The sequence below is a fragment of the Silurus meridionalis genome, chromosome 17 (assembly GCF_014805685.1).
Source record: "Silurus meridionalis isolate SWU-2019-XX chromosome 17, ASM1480568v1, whole genome shotgun sequence".
NCBI lineage: Eukaryota > Metazoa > Chordata > Actinopteri > Siluriformes > Siluridae > Silurus > Silurus meridionalis.
Genome location: NC_060900.1, coordinates 22,203,001 through 22,221,452, shown reverse-complemented (window position 1 = coordinate 22,221,452; position 18,452 = coordinate 22,203,001). Strand labels below are relative to the sequence as shown.

At 38.0% G+C, this 18,452-nt stretch overlaps 1 protein-coding gene across 2 annotated transcripts; it reads right to left on the bottom strand.

The window, feature by feature from the left end:
- Positions 1-12,593: 12,593 nt before the first annotated feature.
- plk2b (polo-like kinase 2b (Drosophila)) lies at positions 12,594-18,042 on the bottom strand. Of its 2 annotated transcripts, XM_046872365.1 has the most exons (14): positions 17,801-18,041; positions 17,575-17,682; positions 17,354-17,470; positions 16,996-17,125; positions 16,718-16,901; positions 16,360-16,558; positions 16,131-16,278; positions 15,949-16,043; positions 15,696-15,825; positions 15,486-15,566; positions 15,219-15,378; positions 13,995-14,124; positions 13,748-13,858; positions 12,594-13,314 (listed from the first exon to the last, which is right to left on the bottom strand). In XM_046872365.1, exons 1-14 carry the CDS (start codon positions 17,993-17,995, stop codon positions 13,114-13,116), a joined length of 1,989 nt encoding a protein of 662 aa, XP_046728321.1. In that variant the 5' UTR covers positions 17,996-18,041; the 3' UTR covers positions 12,594-13,113. The 2 variants fall into 2 exon arrangements, with proteins under 2 accessions (XP_046728321.1, XP_046728320.1); XM_046872364.1 differs by having other exon boundaries at positions 16,131-16,558; positions 17,801-18,042.
- Between the last annotated feature and the right edge of the window lie 410 nt (positions 18,043-18,452).

Genomic DNA, 18,452 nt, shown 5'->3' with positions numbered 1-18,452 from the left:
CACTTAGGCTTATGGTCTACTATTGGAAGGCCTGGAGGGTCCATTTTTTATAATATCACAGTCCGTTGCAGTGGATGTTCAAGAGAGCATAACATTCCCTGCTCACTGGGTAGAAGGAATGACATTCCTTTTTCTCTTATAAAATATAGTCCTTATTGGGTAACATCTCTTTGTGGAAATATTATGGAAATGCTTCTTGTTGATAATTTGGTTCCACATTTGTTTGGTTGAAACTATATTTAACTACATAGTGTATGTGAATTTTGTATATCCAAAACCATTAATGCTGCAATATCATTATTGAATATGTTTTTGAGATTTATGACCAGATAGTTTTCCTATTAGGCTTTGTCAAACTTTATTTGGGAGGCCAGCGCTTCATTTCCAAGCATACTACATATTAACACACAGAAAGCTTAAAGTAACCTAATTTCCGGCCTATAAAGCGCACCCATATATAAGCCGCACCCACTGAATTTTACAAATATTTTTATTTTTAACATAAATAAGCCGCACCTGTCTATAAGCCTACACTAATGTACTTTACACAGGCTTTAAGGAAAGACACGTTACACACGGTGTAACGGGTGAATTATGTTGCGTTTCCTTTAAGAGCAGAGCGGTATTTTGGGAATAGCATGCCACTGCATTTTTCCAGTATTACTGCGTGTGTGCAAGACGAGGAATATGTCCTTATTATTTTCTGATGCTAATTTCTAAGTCTCTTTGACTAACCCGTAACGCTGTTGCCAAGAAAAATAAAAAAGCACAAGTTTTGGAAATCTGTCTGTGCTTATATGATTTCTGTTGCAAATGGAGTTAGCGAGCTCTCACTTAACCCAGACTCAACGCGTTACAACGGCTTGTATCTAAACAGTAGCCTACCAAGAAAGTCATTGTTCACTGTCTTCCTCCTTCCTTTCACAGCAATTTCTCTCGGGAATTTATCTTTTGGCATTGTCGTGCGTTTAAAAATCACCCGATGGAAGTTTTTTCTCCCGATGCCGTGCAGCTCAGAACACAGGTGAGGTGCGTTTTTTTGTTTCCGTTCGGAAATTTAATTAGTCTAATGTTATGTCGCTCAGTTTTTTGGCTTGAAGTTTGTGAAACCGGGAAAAACCCAGGAAAATTCATAAATTAGCCACTTCGTTGTTTAAGCCGCAGGGTTCAAAACGTGGGAAAAAAGTAGTGGCTTATAGTCCGAAAAATACAGGAATTGATATTTTATATATTTTAATACTATACTACCTCCAGTACAGGTTAGGTAAGGTAAGGTTAAACTTTTTTTTAACACTTTCATTAGAATAAAATGCACTTAGTATCTAACCAGCCATGCAAATATAATTTATATTCAATAAAATAGTAAAGTTATGTTAGTTAATATAACACTGTACAGGTAAAGATGAATTAATATTTTATATATTTTAATACTATACTACCTCCAGTACAGGTTAGGTAAGGTAAGGTTAAACTTTTTTTTAACACTTTCATTAGAATAAAATGCACTTAGTATCTAACCAGCCATGCAAATATAATTTATATTCAATAAAATAGTAAAGTTATGTTAGTTAATATAACACTGTACAGGTAAAGATGAATAGTGTGATGCATATCACTAGTGGAAATCACAATAAGACTAAATCAAATGAATAAGTATTATGATGCAATAGGTTGAGTTAGAGGTAACAGTATGATGCATGCAATATGATGCAGCAAATACATACTTTAAATGCAGATATGCACATGGTTATCTGCAACCATAATTCCAAAAAATTGCTGTGTAAATTCAAATAAATCAGAATGCAATGATTTGCAAATCTCATAAAACCATATTTAATTCACAGTAGAACATAGAAAACATAAAATTTTTAAACTGAGGAATCTTAAGCATTAACCACAACATTTTGTTTCTGGAAACTGAGAAGACCAATTGCATTGAGTTTTGGGAGAGGCACATTTTCCCATTTTATGATACAGGATTTTACCTGCCCAACAGTTTAAAGTGTTCTTTCTCATATTTTTTTAGTTTCATGATGAGGCAAATGTTTTTAAATTGTGAAAAGTCTGGACCGCTGGCAGGCCAGTTCAGCACCAGGACTCTTCTACTATTTAGCCATTCTGTTTAAATAGATAAGTATATTGTTATGCATTGTCGTGCTCTAAAAACCTATATATACATTTCAGCATTGATGGTGCTTTTCAAGTCGGCAGGATGTGGCATCCACGGTTTCCAAAAAGAATTAAAAAATTTAATTTGCTTGACCACAAAACTGTTTTCCAGTTTGCCTCAGTCCATTGTAAATGAGCTGTGGCCCAAAGAATACTGCAGTGTTTATGGATTGTGTTCACATATGACTTCTTCTTTGCATGATAATGATTTAACCTTCATTTGTGGATGACATGATGAACTGTGTTCACAGATTTCTGGAGTTTTTTCTGAGCCCATGCAGTGATTTCCATTACCGAATTCTGCATTATTCTTTCATTCATTTTACTTTCTAAATTTGATTAGTGTTCTATACTGTACATTTTGTGTTCTAAGTGTATAGGTGTTTGTTTTGTTGGTCTGGAGAACAAACCATTTTTTATGTTATCTGGAGCACATTTACATCCAATTACATCCCTATCAAAAGAAAAGGAACCACTGCCTGTGTGTGTGTGTGTGTGTGTGTGTGTGTGTGTGTGTATATGTGTGTGTGTGTGTGAGAGAGAGAGAGGGAGAGAGAGAGAGAAAGAGAGAGTTGTAAAGTGGATTTAATAGCTCCATATTCATTAGTGTTTATTAGTTCATTAAACAGAGATGAAGAGAGATATAGCAAAGTGGTAGTAATGCAGTAAAGCACATTAAATAGCCCTGTGATTTTTATTGTAAGAGTATGTGCATGTTTGTGTTGAGCTAAAGATTGGTGTTCTCTCTCTGCAAAATGTGAAGCCTGAGTACCAGTACCACCCCCATCTTCCTGTCTGACACACAATCACGTACACACACACACACACACACACACACATCCTGTGTTGATCCTCCCCCGGTCCACCTTGTTCTACGCTTTCTGGCTGAAACAGAATAATAGTTCTATCAGCAGGGTCACACATGGTCAATGCAATATTACGGACAAAAATGAACACATGACAGTGAAGAAGCAATTGTTTTTTCTTTATCGAATACCAGGCTTTAATCCTAGCAGTTGCAGGCTGAATGCTAATTGTGAAGTATTTTGCCCAGATGGTGGATCGTTTTCTGCTGAGGACAAATTGTCCTACCCTCTGAGATTTCTTTCCAAGGGTTTCTGTGCATGCATAAGGTTTTTGCAGCAGGTCTATCCTTCTCCCTAAAAAGCCATATTGTTCTATAGTCTACTATCTCTATAGTTTAATGATTAAAGCATTATGCTGATTTCAGTAAGGCATATTTTCAATGACAAATGTTCCCTGCTGCATGTGCAAAAATGACACGAATACAAAAACATCAGAAAAAAAAAGAGGGGAAGGACCCGGTTGTGATGATTTAATACTCTCTGATAAGTCAACAATGCTATGAAAAAAATATCGGCAGAGGATGCCGAGCACGTGCTTGCATCTAAATGAGAGAGAAGAATGATAGAGAATGAATGGAGAGAGAGAGAGAGAGAGAGAGAGAGAGAGAGAGAGAGAATGTTTTACTAATGTGAGTTTGTGCTTTATTATTATCCTGAAAGTACTAGACAGCTTGAGAAGACAAATGCCAAAATGTGAGTGCATGTGCGAATATGTGTGATAGTGCTTTTTTTTGTCTGAGGCACTCTTTCTGCGTCATTCCTGACACCTGTTTCCTGCCCCCTGCCACGCTTCTGTATGACCCCCTCCGCCTACGGTGTAACAGCCGTCCTCTCGTTAGCACACACACAGCAGTGAACAGGGAGCCGTCTCCTCCACAGCTCGCTGACTCACCAGCTTCAGTGGGAGAGAAAAGCCAATCACAGCTGTACAGGCAGGAAAAGTGTTGCTTTACGCACTGAATGAGAGAGCCACTACTGCTGCACACAAATGAGCAGACTCAAAAAAATAAATAAATAAATGATTGTTAAGTAATTTCACTCAGGTTTATTTATAGACAGCCTGTTTTTTTGTGCCCCTGGCCTGAATATAAAAATAATATCCTCAACATCTGTTTTCATAAAGCTGGTAAATTGTTACCTTGCTTTTTCTGATGTCATGGCCATTTCCAGCATCATCAATTCTTTGGTGTCCACATAAGACCATACCTTTAAATGTGTTGCTAAATTATTAAGTACACACACTGGCTACTTTATCCCACCTCCAATTTATGAGTGCTTCATAGACCTGCAAAGTATATCACTCTCAAAGAAGATGAGTACAAGCAATACATTTTGTACCTTGACATAAAGGAACATAGAGTAAGGATTATTATGTACTTAGACACTTTCCAATATTTTAAGTGCATTTTGTACTTTAAAATTTTAACAAAACTGTCCATTCATAAACCCATTAACTAATTGGTTATTCTTTCACAATTTAGCGATTATGAACCTGCATAGTGTGTCCAGTGCATGTTCTACAATACAATTTAGACATTCTAATCCTCAGAATAAATGTTTATCTAGTTGATGGACATCAACACTGTAGAACACTGCATGAAGTCTAATGTGAGAGGTCTTTTACAAGGAGTGTCTTCAAGAAATCTGCACTGTTGGGCATTACCATAAAGTTTATTTTGGTTGTCCAAAGTTAACATAATGTGTCTCAGTTTCTCCCAAATGTGTTGATTCTCCCTTTATCAGCTAATTCATTTAATTTCATATTTATTTGTATCGTGTTTCTACCAATAGATATTGTCTTAAAGCAGTTATAAAGGTATATAAGTTTATTGACTATAAGTCCCTTTAAGTTTAGTGCTTATGTGTTCCTTATAATTGTAAGTTTTTCCCTATTGAGTGAGCCAGTGGTGACTGTGGCAATAAAAAACTCAGATGGTATTAGGAAGAAACCTTGAGAGGAATCAAAATGTCAATTTATTACAGGTTCATCATTGTTGAGGTGTGCATTTTTTGGTGGTTTCCAATTGAAGAGAACTTAAATTGTTGAAATAACACTTTATTACTTTAGCTGGGTTTTTTGGCATTCGGAACAAACTCTGACAAGTTTAAAAGGTTATTGGGAAAGAAAGCTGTATTTGCTGTTCTTTGTAAATTCTTGAGACTTTGGAGGTTGTGTGTGTAATTCCGAGAAGATCAGCAGTTTCTGAAATATTCACACAAGCCCATCTGGCACCAAGAACTATGCCATGATTAAAGTCACACATATCACACTTTTTTTCATTCTGATGCTGTTGTTGTGAACAAAAACTGAAGCTCTTGATCTGTATACCTATGATTTTGTGCATTTTGCTGCTGCTACATGATTGGCTGATTGGATAACTGCATAAATGCGCGGTCCATGTATGCTTGTTCAAGCATGTCTTAAGTGCATATCATAAAAATACTCTGCTACTAAATACTTTGATTTCTGCACATTTCTCGATTTTGGACAATATGCTCTATTTCCATAGAGTTATTATTGCACATTTAAATCAAAAATCAGAATGCAAAAATGAGAGGCCCATTGAGGTAGAACTTAATAGCTGATAACTTACACAAAGCATGTACTTGCGTAAAAGTGGAGATACGGTAGGCAAAATATTACTCCAGCAAAAGTAAAAGTGCTTCCTTTAATCTTTAACTTGAGTAAAAGTACAGAAGTATCCAAGTACTATGATTGATTATGGATATAATGACTAATTAATTTTTTTTATCACAAGACTCTTAATCAACTAAGTTTATGTGAAAAGACTCAAAAGTTACTCTTAGCACACAAATCTATTAATAAAATGATATTAATAGGTCAAACAATGATTGATATGTTATCTTGAGCCCAAAACCTCCTTTAAACTTCAAAAAAATCACACAAATAAGGCCACGGGTGCTGTGGCAAGCTGAAGTCAAGAGTTTCTTCCATCATTTATTCCTCTCAAATGTTCTGCTTGCTGTTGAACCGACACTGAAGTTGATACCACCAAGTGGCAATTACAGTTTGAATAAGGCCCTGGATGAACCACGCCATGACCCAATGTCTCCCACATTGATTAGTTTCAGCTTTAAAAAGCTCTTTTCTGCTTCAGCTACCATCACTGGATGAGTAAGACATATTCTCAAAGCAGTCTACAAATTTGGAGACATTTCTGAGAGCTGCCTTGCATGTATAAATATCACCCTCAATGCATTTATTGTACAAATAAATACACAAAGAAATACACAAAGATTATGGATATCTTTATCCATAAGTGCTAGTTTAACTACAATTCAACTAGACTAGTTAGGTTGTAGTTGTTTTGTTGCAATCTAGACATTATGATAAACTACATATTATAAATTATAATGTTATGCAAGCTAAAAAAAAATTGGTATTCAATGCATAAAGCAGGCAACACAACATAATCTAAGTGATATACAGTTATTAGCCAATTGCATTAAATGCATTGGCCTTTAATATCCTCATAACGATATAGTAATAGAGCTAAATACACACCTTTATCTTTTGCACGTTTCCGCCCCACTTCTTTCTTTTTTCGGAATTGGGCTCCTGAGAGTTTAGGCCTTTTTTTGTCAAGCATTATTTTAATTTGGATTCAGCGCTCCTTACTGACGTGATGTCAATCGAGGTCCTGTCAGTTCTCCACTGGCATCCCTGAAGGCTGAGGTGATGTCACCCAACCAACCGCCTTTTCTTTATTAGTGTATAAGTAACGGAAATTCTCTGGGCGGTGGGTGCGCACTTCGAGCCAGACCAGATTCATTGACCGTGACATGATGTAGTAATTGACACGGCCATGCAAATGAGCGGTAGAAAAATAAAATAATTAGCAACATCTTTGTTTTTCTTTTATTTTGTGTGGATTCCCCATGCCGCCCTGGGTGGCTGTCCATGTCGCCTCTGCCTAAATCTGCCATTGCCAAGTGGCACCCAAAACAAATCAGGATGCATGCTCTACCCTGGTGGTGGCTTGCTGCATGCTTGACCAGTTAAGTTTCTATCCACCCATAAATAAAAAAGAACTACTAATTTAATGAAATGTTGTTAAGTAAAAAGTTTTGTAAAATATTTGACTTTAAAATGTAGTAAAGTTAAAATCTCCCCAAAGGAAATACTTCAGTAAAACATAGATAGACGAAAAAAACTACGTAAGTACATTAATGAAATACACTTACTTCGTTACAGTCCACCAATAGGATTATGCATGTTGTACAACAACCAAACAGCTTGACAGTGTTGGGATATGAATTCACAACTTTCCAATGGGTAGCTCAAAGCCATGAGCTAACATTTTTACCACTAAGTAGTAATTTATGTGTTTGGTTGTGCTGACTGATGATGCCTAATCTCATTTTAGTGTGTCTGTGCAAAGGCCATTGCCTGTAGCTTATTATTTGGTGTGATTTCACTTCACCACCTGGGTGCAATGCTTACAGGAACACAGAGTAGAGTCACATATTTGCCACTGTAACACCTCTTTGGTGTCTTGCTCCTAGATCACCAAATAAATGAAAGTTTACTACATCCCTGGCTACATAGTGAATGGAACTAATGCTCAATGTAATGAAAGGAAGGGAAAGAGAAAGGGAATGAACTATACTCTGATCTAATCCAAACAAATTTTATTTGTCACATACACATACATACAGAGAACAACATGCAGTGAAATGCTTTTTACGATGGTCTGGCATGAGGGAATACGATGGGGAGAAAAATAAACCAAGAAAAAGAAGGAAGATAAATAAAGAGTATAAACTATAAAAAATATAAAATATATATAGATATATATGAGAAAAAAGTGTATATACAAGGTATGCTTATGAAGTAAACAGTAAAACAGTAAACATTTAAGGTGGTTGATGTGATTGTCCTTAAAATGACTGTGACAGTGTGGTATAAAGTGCCCTGTGCTGTGCAAGTCCAGAGTTAAAGTGTCATAGTGCGAACAGAAAAATATGTGCAGAAAAAAAGAGTGACGATGGAGAAAGTGAACTAGTTTTAGATCCTGGGCGTTTCCTGGTTCAAACTCCGAATGGCCTGCGGGATGAAGCTCCTCCTCATTCTCTTTGTGTTTGCTTTCAGGGAGCAGAAGCGTTTCCCTGAATGCAACAAAGAAAAGAGTTCATTGTTGGGATGACTGAGCTCCTTCAAAATCTTCCTAGTTTTGGTCCTGCACCGCGTGCTGTAGATGTCCTGCGGGTTAGGGAGCTCTGTGTGGATGGTACGTTCAGCTGAATGCACCACCCTCTGGAGGGCTCGCCTGTCCTGCATGGTGCTGTTCCCAAACCAGGAAGTGATGCTACCTGTCAGAACGCTCTCAATGGTCACATATCATCCTCTAATTTAATCAAATCTGGTCTTCCTTCACTCTGTTAAAAGCCAACAAAGTTTCATCTGCTTACCAGCTTGCTCATGGACTGACAGACCCCAGACATTAATCACTGACATGCTCACAAGCACCAGCCATACTGTTGAAAGCAGCATGATGAACAATACATAGACATAGACACGTGAGCAGTCTGCAACTCATAAAAAATGCATTAACCTCATATAAGTCTTATTTACTACTACTACTAACATAGTTCTTATGCTTTGAGTTTTCATTCCCCCTTTAGCCAGTCAGAATTAGGACAATTTGTCAGCGTGAGTTTATTTCTAGTTTAAGTAGCCTTTTGGGGGGGGTTTCCTAATGCTATTTAATTGTTACAGACAAAACAGGAGTGAAAACACACCCACCCTGTGAAATGTTTATTTTATTTTAATGTCAAGCCTCACTGTTACCAGACTTCCTTTTCACACTATTGTTCTTTCACCCAACTGACAAAACAAGGGATATCCACTTGGATACACTTCACCAAATCTATGATGCACACACTGACTGACCCTTGCTATCTGATATTCTGACACAATTTACCATAGGTGACAGAATGTGTTCACACAACCTGTGGGTGTAGCTTGAAAACAGATGTATATAATGTACAAAATTAGGTGTTTTCTCTTTCTATAGCTTTTTTTTTTTTTTTATCCAAAATGAACTTGGGTTTGCTGAAATGTTCAGGTTTATTCCAAAGGTGTGCATTGAGGTTGGGGCTCTTGAGTGCAGGACACTTGAGTTCTTTTACTTCTGTTGTAGCAATCCATGTTTTAATGACCCTCGCATTGTGCCCAGGGGCACTTTCAGGGAAAAGGTTTGGGAAAAAGTAATGCTACAGCATAACAACAGATTGTACACATTTGTGTGCTTCAAACTTTGTGCCAACAGGTTGGGGAATAGCCACATGTGTTTGTGATGCAAGTGTCCATATACCTTTGATCAAACAGTGTATATTGGATGCTGTGCTTTGCATGATTACAAGCCTTGTGCCTCTTATGAAATTTATAACCAATATATTTTATGGCTTATTAAAATGATTAAAGATTGCATGTTGAAAATCATGCAGGTAATTTTTAAGACTGCTTGCTTAAGGTTTAAACATTTCTTACATAATGCCATCATTTAATTTGTTTATTAGTTTTTGATTATGTGGTATGTCTGGGTTTCCCATCAGGTATAAATACACATACATTTAAATATAAGTAAACGTTGTTCTATTATTTAAAATTTCTATTAAGCTGTTTTAAGACAATGTCCATTGTTAAGAAATAAAATGTAATTAGCTGTTATTACAGAAACATAATCATTCAATACATACTAAATCTTTTGCTGATGGAACTACTCAGAAATGTAGAAAATGAATCACCATTTAGTCACTTACAATCTAGCATTCAACAAAGCTACGGTATAAGTTACATCATTAGAAAATGTGGCCAACGTGTAATCCTTTAAAGGCTCATTTCTGTGGTATCTTGAAAATCAAATATATATCAGGACATTATCTTTTATTCTAACTGTGTACAAAAAAAGTCTGTTCAGTAGCAGCAGTGTGCAAATATGTCATTCAATGATATTTTTCTGAAGGAACTTTTTCAGCAGTGAGGCAAACATAAAGTACACTCTCAACCTTCTCTTTTACACAAGCATATTCTGCTGATAAGGAAATGAAGAATCCATTAAACCTTACAGTATTTGTATAAAAAATATTTTAGTTTAAGGAAAAGTGTGAAGCAAAAAAACAGCCTGCATTTTATACATTTTGTGACCCTCACAGTCTTCTGCAAGCTTCTGTTTCACATTGAGTATGTCCACAGTATAAAGCACATGAGTGGATCAGCTCATGAAATGCCAAATATGACCTAATACCAATCCGGTATATTAGGAAAAGCCATACTTGGTATTGAATGAGTGTGTTTCTGAGACTATGTGAAAAAATAACCCAGTCACGTGGTCTTCTGGTGCTTGGGGACCATTAAAGCATTTTACTGAATAGTCAATTAACTGAAAAGCTTAATGATTATGACGATTTTTGCTCTGTGCGCATAAAGAACTGTGAAGGCAGTTTGCTTGCTGAGTCGCTTAGGGAACAACTGCTGCTGACGTCAACTCAGTTTGGTACCTTATCGAAGAGGCGTTCTGTGTGTTGCAGTGGGGAGGGGCAGCATTTTCACAGCTATCAAACAGTTATTCATAGCCAATAGAGTCAGTTTGGGTTTTAACAAAAAAGGAACAGACAATCATGTTTTGTTTGTTTTTTGAACAAATCCAGAAGAAAGTATTTTTTACTAGTAAGACTACCATGGCAGCCCAGCTTCATGCATCACTTTAGATTTGAAATTATTCATTGTATAGAAAGGTTTCAATATGATTCATTACTGTAGTTTATACAAATAGACATTTTATTTTCATTTGGCATGGTTGGCATCTCAGCACCACTGTTCACAGCTCAATCCATAACTCTGCATGAAGTTTCACATTCTCTGAGTGTATGTGTGGGAGATTTTTAGATACTCCCATTTCATGAATGGTTACTCTAAATGTCCCTTTGGTATAAATGAGTTTGTGATGCACAAATGTATAATCCTATCTTACACCTAGTCTTTCTGAACTGACTCTGGATCTACCATGATCATGATCATGGTTATTGTAGATGAAAACTGCATTAAAGATACACCACACCCCTCGTTACCTCATTTTTTCCGCTGCTGAAATTAATCTTGATATGTATAAAAAGAAAACTGCATGACCTCTTTTGTTGTTGATGTGATGTTTCCCATGGTGATGAGCAAGGTGACACCCACATAGTGATATACATGGGCAGTGCTTCTACCTCTGTTTCTGTAGCGCCAGCTAAAGCACACACACACACACACACACACACACACACACACACACACACACACACACACACACAAAAACACACACACACACACACAAAACACACACCCACACATACACACATACACCCACACAACTTGGCAGGCCTCAGCAGAGTTGAAAAGATTTTTCCAAAGCCACTGAATCTTGCTGAACCATCCATACTGATGGTGAGTGGGCCTGTGGACCATCTGACAGTCTCTTCCGTTTGAAGACTCAGCAAGACAGAAAGTGGGATGACTCTCATACGTAAACACAGGAGATGCTAGGAATCCTAATTAGACTTGGCAAGTTGGCAATGAGAATTACATTCATTAGAGTATATGAGTAGGTGCTGATGGAAAAAATCAGCCTCAGTAAAATGTAAAGGAATACGTCACTGGATTTTAAATCAGCTATGATGCTTGTCTTACTCATCAACTACTGGAGCATATTTCGGGAATTGCGTATGCCTGATGTCAGAAAAGAAATGATTGATGTGTCTTGGCTGTTTGCGACAGGGCCTTTTAACCACATTGTGAGATTAGGTGGAGCTGTTACTCATTTTCCTGGTTAAACAATATAAAAATGTATGATTATGTCATGACTTCTTGGCTTTGTCTGATCTTAAGTAATTACATAAATAAGCTGAAAAAGTTATTGAAAGAATGCATACAATATAGCATGTTATGTCTATTAATAAATATTTCACTATGGTTAAAGCATTGAAGAATAACAGATTTATCACAAGATACTTTTTTTATATCTATATAAGCATTCTAAAGGCTGGAGCTTTAATACATCTCTTTCTGAATGCATAGGGAAAAGGAATTACCTCAATTTAAATACATCACTTCCACAAAACATGTTTGACTCAATGACCATTATTATACATGACTGTATTTTGATAGGCACCTAAATGAAAAATGAGTCACATTTATTTAATTAGACAGTTAAATACTGCAAAGTGTTGTCATGGTTATAATGATGGTTGCTAACAGGCTTTTGACCGAGAGACAGTTTTCAAACGTGACTCTTGAATGACTTACCTTGTTTGGGCTTCTGTCAATTATGTTCTTATGTGTTGAGCTTTACAGGAAAGCAAGCATGAAATAAAGACTGATGGTTTATGCAAATGTAATATTTTTTAAAGAGATATAAAATGGCTATTAAAGTCTTCAGAAATGTTTGGAGTAATACAGTTGCTCCCCTTTCTTTATATGCATTACCCACATTCTACATCATGTACAGCAAACACCAAGAAACATGTAATTACACTTTTTCAGTGACAATGAAACACAGTGAAAAAACTGAACTTTATTTAGATTGAGTTTTATTAATAAATAAAAAATAAATAAATAAATATATACATAATAAATATACGCTAATATCTAACAAATAAAGTGGTCTCACACACGCACACTGACATGCGAAAAACACAAATCTCAACAGACTTTTTCTTTTTTGCTTTAAATCCAGTTTCATCTCTGAGTTTCTTCAAACATGGCTATCTTCCTCTAGTCCTGGTTCCAGCCCAGTCTCTCTTCACTTAGCTCATACAAAATATATAATGCTACATTCATTTCTCCTTCCACCCCGTAAACTCCACTATCTTTAATTCACAGCACCTTCTCCCCAATTACACTTTCTCTAACAGTCTTTTAGCATTAATTACCACTTACACACTAATTAACAGTTCCAGTTTGCTTTCATGCTTTAGCCAACGTTCTGTTCACAGATTTTTCTCGTGCACACACACACACACACACACACACACACACACACACACGCACGCACACAGAACAGGACATGCAGTTTCACGGCTCTCTTTTGCATCTCTGCTGGAGCATGTTGAGTGCATATTCCATACGGCTGCGCAGCTCTGACGTGCAGCCGGCCCTCAGGAGTGCACTCAGCTTGAAAGTGGCGGATGTTCGCTCCTCGTTGATGTACGTCAGGAGGTAGTCGTCCTGCTGGGTGCACAGGATGAGTTTGGTGTGGTCATGGTAGAAGTTTACCTGTTTGGAGAGATAGAGATAGTTTGTCATCTCTGGAATTGAAACAGGATGTTGGGCATTGTTACGCTAGTGGTGAGTCACTGTGATACTACGGTGTGCGTAGGCTTCTACTTGATCTGAAAATAAGCTCACCGGATCAACTATTTAAGGCAAGAACAGTAAACAGTATTTGTAGAAGGAAAAACACACAGTGAGGGACTTGGAGGACAGTCAGTTGAACTACTGTATATGCTGAACGAAGGTGAAATAATGAGAGTAATCGTAAAAAAATAAGAAATACTTATCAGGAAGTGTAATTAGTAGTAAAGAGGTTTCTAACTAACGGTTGTGAATGCTGCTATATATTTGACAATTAGCAAACCTGCATGAATGAGGTGCTTCCTGGATACTATTGTATGAATGAAGAATAGGATGAACATTTTTCTTTGATTACCTGGAAAGTGCCGTCATTAAAGAGCATCATCAGAGCCCGGTCGGACTTTAGCCATTGCAGCAGATAGAGTCTGGGCTTTTCAGCGTCTGTGTCAATCACCATATCACCTCCCTGTTGACAAGAGTAAATGTTATTGATTATACAGTAAGCACAGCACCCAGGAAGCTGTCCAAAGTACATGTATAACATTTTTATAGTGGTCTTTACATTATAAAAAAATTTTAAATGTAGGGTAATTTCCACTCACATCCATCAGATTTTCCTCCATATAGTGAGCGAAGTACTTGAGAATAGTGACCTGGCCCACACAGTTCTCAGGAACATCTGTTGTGTACATCACAGCACACTGACCCATCACAGCATGCTGCAGTACAGTTCTAAACAAGAGAGAAAAACAGGCGACAGAGACACAAAGAGAACATTAAAACCATCTTCCAAACAACAAAATGTGATTTAAGTGAAAGGCATGGTTATTTATGTGTCTGTCTAATCTTAAAATAAGCTTTCTATTTGCACAATGGTTTTCACTTTTTTATGTATCAAATTAACTATTTTTGTACTGTTACTTGGTCATGATGCTCACTTTACTTATTTGTGAGTACTCGCATGCCTCAAATCTTTATCTTTTTACATTGATATAAAAACATTTCAACCTACCAATCTACCTTATTAAATACCTAGCAATCTAGTAACTATCTAGCTACCTACATATTTCAGTGAAATATAAAATGTATGTAACAAATTTACTTCAATATTTTTAGATATGTTGGCAAACTCAAATCTTATAGATAGATTTTTGAGTACCTAACTATCTTCAAACTACCTTTAAAATATAAATGTACTATATGCCTACAACTAACTGCCCAAATACCAATCCAAATACGTACCTACCTGTCTACCTATGAGTACTTACCTACTTAACAACATAAGCTTACTACTTACCTACCTTGCTATTAAACTCTCTGCACCCACCTAAACGTACTTCCTGTCTTTGCACCTACGCAACTAACCTAATTAAATTAGCTACCTACGTAAGTATCTAAATATGTAGATCATTATATGCTTAACTACCCACTTAACTTCCTAAAATTGACCCAAAATACTGCCTACATATCTAACAAACTGTCTAACTACTGCGCTTCATTTAAATACAGAAATATAATTTTTTTCTTTATACCAAATACTTATCCGTATTAAAAAAAAACACTCACATTTTCTACTTTGGGGAATTGTGCTGTCACAATGTGTCCATTCATTGAGGCCATTTAATATATATATATATATATATATATATATATATATATATATATATATATATATATATATATATATATATAAAACTGTATGTCTTCCACCAAAATCCCTCAAAAAATGTGTTGTGTAATCTCTATGTCTCTTGTGATAACCAGGAACGACATTGTGCACTTGACAACGATGCTCATTACATTAATTGATTTAAGTTGGCACCTACGTTTTGTCAGCTAGGAGACTCATGTGTGTTCCACTGTTGAAGAGGACGCCCACAGTGTTGTCGGCCAGCTGATAACCAAAGCCATATTTGTTGGAATAGTCAACCCACTTCGTCACCCACTGCATACTGCTGCATCCACTAGCCTTAGGTAATTTCTCAGCTGGGGAAGAGTGAAGATTAGATTGTTATATACATGTGAATCTAAATTGCCCTTCGGTATGAATGGATTTGATGAATTTGTGAATATAGTGTGCGGGTCTGAAGTACCTGTGGGCATGTGTTCAAGGCAGCCTCGTAAAACACTGGCGATGGCTTCTGCCACCGAACCTGTTGTACTGTCCTCCAGACCTACAAATCAAAGGAAAAAGCTCTCAGAACTGCTAATGAAGTGCTATGAGACAGGAAAATTACTGACAGTTGCCAGACTGATGAAAGACAGACACACACACACACACACACACACACACACACTCTTACATTCACTGCTGCTGCTGTAGCTCCCGAGGCTGCCTCTGACGATCATGAGGATGGTGTCTCGGGCTTCAGGCTGTGTGACTGTTGCCTGGGAAACAGGCTTTCTGGCCGGTAGTGACGGCGTTCCTTTTTCCTAAAAAGGCAAAAGGAAGAGAGGGGGAACGTGAGGACTGAGAATCACTGTCTTTCACTCTGGTCTCTATGTTATACACTGTGTTCTCAGTTAACAGTTAAACAGTAAGATGCCCCAGCTTACCTCTGCAGATGGTGTGGCAGGCTGTTTACTGATAGAGGTGGTCTTGAGGTCATCGCAGAGTTTGTAAATGTCATCTTCTTCTTTGGCTGTCTTATCTACAAGTGCAAATATGGTCTCAATTAAAGAGCTACTACTTTATATTTATTTTGTATATCCTTTATAAAAAAATAATGAATACTTACTGAGATTCTCATAGTACTTGGCTTTGTCTCTTTTTCCCCCAAACAGGGCAGCAGCTGCCTTCCTGAAAAAGCTTTTGGCAGGGCTGGAGATGTGGAAGTCCGGAGCAGAAAGGCAGCAGCTGGAGGGCAGTGTCTCTGGCATGAAACCCTGTGTGGAATCACCAGTTAAGATTTCAGTGCTAAAAACCCTTGGCGTTTTAAATACAAAGTCCACTAAACAAAAACTGACCTGAGAGAGAAAATCATGCTGTGCGATCTCTTCAAGCCGCGGGCGATCGGCTGGGTCACGGGAGAGCATGCTGCTAATAAGCTGCCTGGCTGGGAGGGACAGGGAGGAAGGTAAAGAGTAGCGAGCCTCTTTAATACAGCGATACGTCTCCTTTAAGTTGTTGGTTTCAAATGGAGGTTTGCCCTGGAGCAGAGTGTACCTGCAAGAAAAAGGATAAATATTAGTCAGATACATTCAGCCAATTGGATTTGGTGCAGTTATGGCCAATTCTGGGCAGCATTGGATTTCATCTACCCTGCAGGACAATGCAACAGATGTGCATTGCATTGATGTAGAGTTAAAGCCATAGAAAACTTACATAACACAGCCCAGGGCCCAGACATCCGACTCCCAGCCATGGCCCTGTTTATTCAGCACTTCTGGAGAAAGGTAATTCGGGGTGCCGCAGATCGTCTTGCGCCTGTTGCTCACTGGCTCAAGTTTGGCAGCAAGCCCGAAATCTCCAACCTTCAGTTCCATCGAGTCACTCACAAACAAGTTCCCTAAAGAGGAAACAAACAAAAATTGACCACAGGGTTTAGAATGGCCTTTACAAGGATTAGTGTGTTGATTTGATTTCAGAATTGAGCTGTGCACCTAGTTTGAGGTCTCTGTGTAGGATCTCTTGATCATGCAGGTATTTCAGAGCAGACACCGTCTGCTTGAGGTAGTACCTCACCTCAGGCTCCGTTAGCACTTTGCGTGACTTCAGGATGTGTGCCAGTGACTGAACAAATGCAGAATTGACAGAAAGAGGTATTAGCAAAACATCAATTGACTTGACTTGATCCACATTTCAATCCATGTTCAATTCCTTTCATTAAAAAAAAAGACATTTTTGCCCACCCAAAAGAAATTTGACAGAATATGTATGTGTGTACCAAGAGACAGAGACTGTGCATGTGGTGTAATCTTTAAGAGAGCGCATGGTGAGAGAGGGGGTTGTATGACTCACTCTTCTGCTGCAGTACTCCAGCAAGATATAAATGTTATCTTTGTCCTCAAAATGGTGATAGAAATGAACGATGTGCTTGTGGATCAGTGCTCTGTGCAACTCGATCTCCCTGTTAATCTGCAAAGCGGCAAAGTAAATAAATAAATGCGAGAGCATTACACACCGAGAGCCGCAGAACTCAAAGCGGATGTGATTGACAGCTCGTTCCCTGATCCACTCACCTTCTCCCGCTGGTGCGGTTTGGCGACGCGCGCGTGCGGAATGATCTTGGCCGCGTAGACTTTCCCGGCGGACAGATCGGTCATCTCGTAGCACTTCGCAAACCCTCCCTGTGACACACACACACACAGCATGGAGTAAATTCAAAGTGCAAAACAAACATACAAAACAAAACATCTCACCAACATTTCCAAAGAGCGACTTTATATCCGCAACGCGCATCCGCACCTTTCCGAGAACTTTCCCACGGCAGTAACATTTCCCCGTGACCGGATCCGTGATGATGCGTGAAAACTCCGCGGTGTTCGCACTTTGCTCGTCTTTCCTCCGCCGCTGCTGCTGCTGCTCACCCGGTTTATTCTGCTCGCAAATCCGGTCGTTATTAGTCGGCTGTTGGTTCGAAACGCTCTTCGGGCTCTCCATGTTCAGACCACGATCTCGTGTGTCTCTGTCTCGCGCTCCGTCATCGCCGTCCGGTTTTATACCGAGAACTCCGCCTCCTGTCTAGACTCCGAACGCAAGCCCCACTTTAACGTCACGAGCGCAAGGCATCATCAGCACGCGCTTGTGTCCAGTGTTACTGAAACTTTTCTGTTTCCGATTTTATCCACCAGAAATTCTTCTAAAACCTTCATTACTGTTGTGCGTAAATGTGTCTAAATGGCATTTACACTCATTTTGCAGACACCAGGGACCTACTGAAAATGCTTTCCAATCTCTATAAAAAATATATATATATTTTTAAATAATAATAATAATAATAATAATAATAATAATAATAATAATAAACAACAGATCCTCATTAGTACCTGAGCATGAGGTAGGATTCGAATAGAGGTAGGGTTTTTTTTTTGTCTAACGACATCCAGTGACTCAGCTG